This window comes from Anser anser, assembly GCF_964211835.1.
Source record: "Anser anser genome assembly, chromosome: 3".
Lineage (NCBI taxonomy): Eukaryota > Metazoa > Chordata > Aves > Anseriformes > Anatidae > Anser > Anser anser.
Window position 1 is genome coordinate 77,722,183 of NC_139722.1, and position 7,214 is coordinate 77,729,396.

The window sequence follows — 7,214 nt, forward strand, 5'->3', positions numbered from 1 at the left end:
CTAAAATAATGTAAAGACATACACTTGAACTAGATTTCACACAGGAAGCTTGCATGATTTCACAATTTTGCTATTGGGCCCTAGAATAAGAGATTATTATTAGTAATAATGCTACTTATTATGATCTATAGATCCACAAAAAAATCAACTTTCATTATTAACGTGACTGTTTCTAAGGGATGCATTCTAATGCTTAATAGTTGACTAAGAAAGCTAAATAAAAACAAAAATTTCCTCTCATGCTGCTACTTCTACAAGCCTTCCTCAACAAAATTTCTTCTACTACATTTACGATAGCTATCACAGCATGGATTAAAAGCATTGCAGCCAGACAGCCCCTGCTCTCCAAACATGGCTGTGTGCCTTTGTATACCTCCCAAGCTTTTCTCTTTGTTCATGCTTCATTTGCTCATGAATGTAAATATTATTCTCCTAAAAAGCTTCTTCCTAGATTTTGTTTTTCAGTTTATCTGAAGAGATTCTCACCCATTTCACTTCTTTAACCTAGTAAAAAGGCTAAGGCAGCATGAGGTTTCGGATGTCCTATGTCCTGTAACCACAGGAGCCAACTACCATAGACTCCAGTGTTGCTGCCCTTACAGAATTGCCCCTAACCTGCAAAATAAGGCAGGGCAAATAAAGTAGGAAGACAGTCTTACTAAATTATTTGATAGACTTGAAAGATTTTTTCATCTGATTGTCATTTTAGTCCCAATTTTTATCTAGCTGAAAAGACCTCATCATTAGAACTTTGTTTAATCTATCAACTCTTCATCAAATGCATAAGAAAGAGCATAAAGAGCATTTCTTTAGTCATTTTCACCTTTATTTAATTTATTCAGTCAACATAAACTAAATAAGAAACAATCAAAAAGTCAGAATTATTATTTCCTAAAATTCTAATTCAATCTTTGCATTTCCTTTGTCCAAGACAAGGACAAAAATCAAACCAGCATTTTCTCCAGAACAGAGTTCCATAAAAATTAAATTTGAAAATAAATATATGTATATTTGATATAGCAACATTTGCTTTCACTTTAGCTTGTTGAATCAAATGTTGGGCTATGTTTACAGGGATATAGAGGACAATCAGTAGAAGACTAACTGCTTCTAATCAAAACACCCACCCTACTATCTTGTGAAAGACACACCTAGGTTCACCCAGGCTCCTTTTTCCTCATTATTGCCTAACATGTCTTTAACTGTCATCGTGTATACAACAGCAGCAGTCCATGGTGCCATCATGTAAAATGCTGTGTGGCAAAAAATCCTGGCAGCATGTAATAACCCAACCATGTCATGTGAGACACCAAAACAATATTCCTGTAACAGAAAATTCCAATCATTGTCAGCAGACTCAAAGTGGAATGCTTTAATTCAGTTCAGTATACTGAAACACTTCACTTATTGCCAAACAGATCAAAATATGTTGTGTTCATTTGCTGGATAATAAAAATTACCAAAGTTAACACTTCATCGTAGAAAGTTTTGAATATATAAAACGCGTATTGTTCTTTAAAAAAAAAAAAAAGAATAAATAATTTTTATAATTTCCCTAGCAACTCTTCAGAACAATGTCCTGATCTCTATAAAGTCAAAGATGATTTTTACTTAACTTGCAGTAAACATTTATAAAGAAAAAAGTCAACTTTACTTCAAAAATTCACTATATATCTTTTAAAGTGCAGCTCTACAATTTCCTTGCCTTAAAGCTTCTGTCTTCAGATACTGATATAAGCACATTTCTCTGCCATGTGCAAAACTCAGCAGCAGTAACTGGAGCCAGGTGACCATTCAACTCAGCTAGTATAGCTTCATTCTGTGATAAGTTAAGCCAAAACAAAAACAAACCAGATTTAAAACAAAAACTGACAATTAGTTCAAGTTTTTAATAATTATTATTAAAAATAATATCAGATTTGTGTTCAAAATATAAATTCAATAAGATTTTTCTTAAGCCAAATGCAGCCCTTTATATCATTCTGCTGGCAAAAACACTAAATGCTACATTTGCTTCTTCAAAATGAATGACGTAGGAGTAATTTTTCAGATGTTGTCAGAATGTTTTCTACTTCTAAGTTATTGAGATATTGTTTCAACTTTTTATTCTAGTCTCTTATCCAGTATACAATGCATTATAAAGTATTAGTTAATACTTACTTTCATGTATATGAGAAGATGAATGCACTTGATTAATTATTCTGACACGACTGTATCATTATTTTAGTTGAAAGAGAATAAGCTAAAGGGACAATATCAACATAGCTACAAAGAATGGTATCTCACCTTTGCACTTAACACGTAGATCCGATTTTCAGCACATACTGCCACTTGTTGATCATCTGGACTAAACCTTACATAAAGCACTATTCCCAAAAGAGTTCCAATAATAATTCCTTGAGGTGTTATCCCTGTAGAAATTTTATTAAGACTCAATAAATTCTAAAACTCTAGTACAGTTTGATTCTCAGAAACATTGCATAACAGTTACCTAACCGCACACCTATGCCAGCATCTGTCAGGAAGATGTACAGAATAACACAGAATTTAATAATCAGAGACTCGTAAAACAGCTTGGAAGAGACCTTTAAAGATCATCTAGTCCAATCCTAGGCTATTGCAAAGCAAAGCACAGAACTATGCACCAGGATTTCTCCATCTGCCTCGTTGCCTAGACAATATCTGGTACTCACTGAAATACTAATAGTAAGTGTGCCAATCAAATTATATTTTCATTGAAAACTACCAGGAATGGGATTTTTGGAGTAGGGTGATGTGCCCAGAGAACCCAGTGGTGACATGTTCATTTTGGAGGTAAGAAATCCTGATTCAAGCCCAGTAGCACAGAGGTTTGAAAAATATTTCTTCCGGTTGAGTATTTCAGCCACCCAGCCATTAAGCAAGGGGGACTTTCCTTCTCTTGATTTTAATTCTTCTGTGGGAAAGGGCTAAAGGAGGGGATACATCACTAAAAATCATTACAGAGTTTGATGATAAAACTAGCTTTGAGAACAGGTTCATGTTTCATCCCTCTCTACACCACATTATGGCCATCTCAGCAGTTCAAGCAGGTAGGCTTCTACAGATTTGTACTTTATGATGCTACTTTTAACAATGTGGAGAGGCTTTGGACATCTCATTAAATTTTAGGATTTCATAGGCAGAAAATTAACTAGAAGAGTCACAACAGCTATAGGTGGTCCATTTCTTGGTTTTACCCTAAAGGCTGTGGAGTCTTTTAGAGCAGATCAATGTGTCAAGGTCTATCAGAAGGGAGAGATGGATCACACAAAGAATCCCTTAACCACCTTGATACATTTGTTAAAAATATGGTAAGCAAAAGCAGGCCAAAACTGCAGAGAGTACAGTCTGGGGGGAGAAAGACTGCTGAAGAGCCTGTGGATAGAGAAGAGGGAAAGAAGGAAACTGAGCAGCAGTGAATCTGGCTCTCAAATGTCTTTGTATTAGAACTACCCATACCATCTATCTGTCTCCGTTTACTGTCTATACCTATCTTCTATTTTTGTCTTCCCCATATTCTCAGACCTGTTTCACGCCCACTCCCTGAATTGTTCTTTGATTCTCTGTGTTACACTTATATGGATTCAGATGTAATGATGACATATATTACAGAAGTACTTAAAATGTTAATATTTCTTTACAACATTTATTTTCATAATATGTAGAATTGCCAGTTCAGTGTGGAGCAGTGTACAAGACACAACTCTCACACATTAAATCATAGGCAAATCTATGAAATTTTTAGTAGTGCTGGACAACACCACATAACTCTTTCACAATAGTGGCTCCAAAAGAGGTCCATAATGATTCTCAACTCTCACACTATAATAATATTTTTTGGACAGAGTATCACTGGGACTGTAGTCATGACTTTCGGGGTCTTGCTCTCTTTCATTCTCTTTCGTTATTCCTCTACTTCCCAGTCAATTTAAGCTCAAAGAGGAGTTAGCACTGCTCCCTAGAATCAAACTCCATCTGCTGAGGCTCCAGCACTCACTGGTTTTCAGGATATTAGAACATCTGCCTTTTTCGTGTCCTCTCACCATACCTCTCCTTCACTCACGCACTCTCCCAAATCAGATACTTGCATGGCTCACACACACACACACACACACACACACACCGGTGTTTCAGAGGCAGGAGAGGAAGGACCAGACACAGCAGGATGGAGCACACTAGTTCTGCACATATTCCAGAAAAGTTAGCATTTAGTGATTTTGGCACTGCATGCTTAGTTATGCAGTGCTGGCATGCTTACAATGTCAGTGTCCCTTTTATGGCATAGTGGTAAAGCCTAACTGTCTTCACAGTGCTTCTGTGAGTTTCTTCTGGCAGGTCTGTACACCAAGGTCTCTGTTGTTGCTGCTGCTTGCTCGGTTTTCCCCAGCAGTACCAGGCTCCCAGCAGCCCACCAGCTGCTGAGCAGTGCCCAGCTCCGTGGCCAGGACCACGGCCAGTTCCCGGCTGCGCCGCGTTGCCCCTGTGGCCAGTAGGTAGCTGATACTCTACCTTCTTGCTCTTTCCGCGCAGATTCAGCCAGATTCCACACGATCACGCGCTCACGGGAAGCAGAGCAGACAAGAAGTGGCTCGGTTTTATTTCCAAATGACAGCGCGGAAACCGAGTGCTGATGTCCTAACAAACGTAATGGCTGACAAACGCACATAAAGAAGAGTTAAATGAGTCACCTCAAATTAAAATTACAAACAGTGCAAAATTATAAACGGATAATATTTGAGCAATTAACAAAATTGTTCCAAACTCATTTTTATTTATTGCTCCAAAATCACTTAATAAATTACAATATAGCTGCACTGGGTCTGGCTGGGACCAAGTAAACATTCCTCACACCGGATTGTATGGTGCTATTCTGGATTTTGTGACCAAACTAGTGACGACAATACACAACATTTTAACTGTTGCTGAACAGTGCTTGCACAGCATCAAGGCTTTCTCATTTTGCCAGCCTGTTCCCCCAGCGTCCAGCAAGTTGTATGTGGGCAGGCAAGAAGCTGGGAGCTGACACAGCTGAGACAGGTGACTCAAGCTGGCCAAAGGGATATCCCATACCAGTGACATCAGGCTCTGCAAAAGAACTGGAGTGTGAGAAGATGGTGTTAGGGGTTGTCTTCTACTGTAGAGATTGCTCAGAGGGTGGCTGGAAATTGGTCTGTTTGTAGGAAGCGGTGGGCGATTGTGTTTTTCATCACATCATTCTACCTCTTCCCTTTACTCATTGAACTGTGTCTCTCGACCCACGAGTTTTTCTCACTGTTGCCCTGCGGATTCTCTCGCCCACCCTGCTGGGAGGGAGCGAGTGGGTGGCTGTGTGGGTGCTGAGCATGATCGCTTACATTGTTCACACCGGACAGACATAGCTCCCAGCCAACGCTAGCATCTTCCAAGCACAAAGGTGAAACCTGACCCTGTTACTATTTGTGCCTGCCTTCCCTGTTAGCGTTCCTCTACAGCAACAGCCTACAAAGAGAGGCGCTGTGGTTTTACCTGGCCAGCCGGACTCCAGACGCACAGCTCCCTTTTATTCAGAGGGAACGCGCAGTACGGGTGGCTGCACGCCGGCTGGACGAAGCGGGCCGACAGCCGGGATCTCACCGCGTGTTTTTCGCAGACGACGCCGGCTTTGCCTCTCCCTCCAGCGGAACACCGCGCCCCTTCCCTTTCCATCCCGCCTCAGACCCACAACGCGGCACCTCCCGGGGCCCGTCCCCGGCTCCTCACAGCGAGGGCGGCCCCGCGGGCGCGGGGGAGCGCCCCAACGGCCGGGCCGTTACCACGGCAGCGCGACCGCCCCCGCCCTGAGCATCGGGTGCTGAGGTGACCCAGTTCACCGCACGGGACACGCAGTGTTTCTTTCCTAAAATAGCTCGAAAGGAGGTATGAGGACACTGGATAGGAACTTTATTCTGACAATCTGCACGAGTGATGCAGTTACAAACGCCTCATGACGGTTTAGTCATCGGCAAATAAAGGCTGATAGAGCACAAAGGTGCTGCTCAGGCAGGCAAACGGTGCTGAGGAGTACAGAACTTGTTCTGAAGCACGTTGTGCACTTGTCTGCAACTGTTCCTGAGCATTTCAGTGTGCTTTTTGCCAATTCATTTCACTACAGCTCATTCTCATCTTTCAATGTTTGTAGCTACAATACTTCCAACGACCCACAATTCATATAAATTAGGGAATGAGAAGAAATCCAAGAAACCATCAGAGATCTTGAACTAACTTCTTACCCGATCAAGCAGGAGTTAGAACACCAACTCCGTTGCCACAGCTGAACCCCGATCCAGTAATGATCCAGTTTGATCAAGACGGATGCAGTGAGAAACGTACAGCACGCTGCATCCCCAGGCGAAGCACCCCCTAGTGATGTCCCATTCCAAGGCAACACAATGCTAAAGGACCCTGGCCCCAGCAGGTTGTCATAGCTTGGGTATCCACCTATTCCACACGGAACTACTAGCTACATGAAAATAAATAAATAAATAAATAAATAAACAAATAAATAAATAAATAAATAAATAAATAAATAGACTTACGATGTTAGGGCATTTTAGGGAAACACCACTTCCCCATCACGTCATGTTTTTGTGTGCTTTTGTGACTAACCTCAATATCCAATCATTTTAAGAACAACTTTAAATAATGAGATTTAGCAGCTTTAATAGTTTAATGTGTTTTGAGCAGTTGGTAAAAGGCTGACGTTGATTTTAAGAAAGCTCAGCCTTAACAGAATCCACATTTACAGGTCCATGCAGCCCGTCTGTTTGTGACAGGCATGGACAAAAGTTATGTGGGTTTGAAGAAATTGGAGAGCTAGGGTTTGAAGGCAGAGTATTATCTCATTCTATGAATACAGGATCCCTGAGATGCATAAACAACTTCTCTTTTATCACCCAGTACACAACATTCTCCGTGAAGATTTTTTTATCAATTCCAGTCCTTCAGTCTTGCTTAGCTTTAAAGATTTCAGCCAGGGTAAGGTGCCTGTTGAAATCAGTGGGCTCTCAAAATCCCTTTTTTTTTCCCTCTTTCCATTTTTTTTCCCCATCCTGTGATCTTTAAGGTGAAGTTTGTGCCGCCACAGGAGCTCTAGCCAACTAGAAATGACACAAAAGCCCAGTGCTGGGCGCCGCCGGGCGCAGGCCGCCTCCCGCCCCGTCCCGCCCCGTCCCGCC

At 41.3% G+C, this 7,214-nt stretch overlaps 1 protein-coding gene across 1 annotated transcript in view; it reads right to left on the minus strand.

Annotated features, from left to right (window-relative positions):
• Window positions 1-7,060, minus strand: part of WDR27 (WD repeat domain 27) — a 133,438-nt gene extending 126,378 nt beyond the window's left edge. Inside the window, exons 1-4 of the mRNA XM_083830480.1 lie at window positions 5,527-7,060; window positions 4,531-4,672; window positions 2,287-2,411; window positions 1,706-1,819 (exon numbers count right to left, since the gene is read on the minus strand). Of these exons, the coding sequence (XP_083686606.1) occupies window positions 1,706-1,819; window positions 2,287-2,411; window positions 4,531-4,672; window positions 5,527-5,706 (561 nt within the window). The 5' untranslated portion in view covers window positions 5,707-7,060. The remainder of the gene's footprint in view (window positions 1-1,705; window positions 1,820-2,286; window positions 2,412-4,530; window positions 4,673-5,526) is intronic.
• Between the last annotated feature and the right edge of the window lie 154 nt (window positions 7,061-7,214).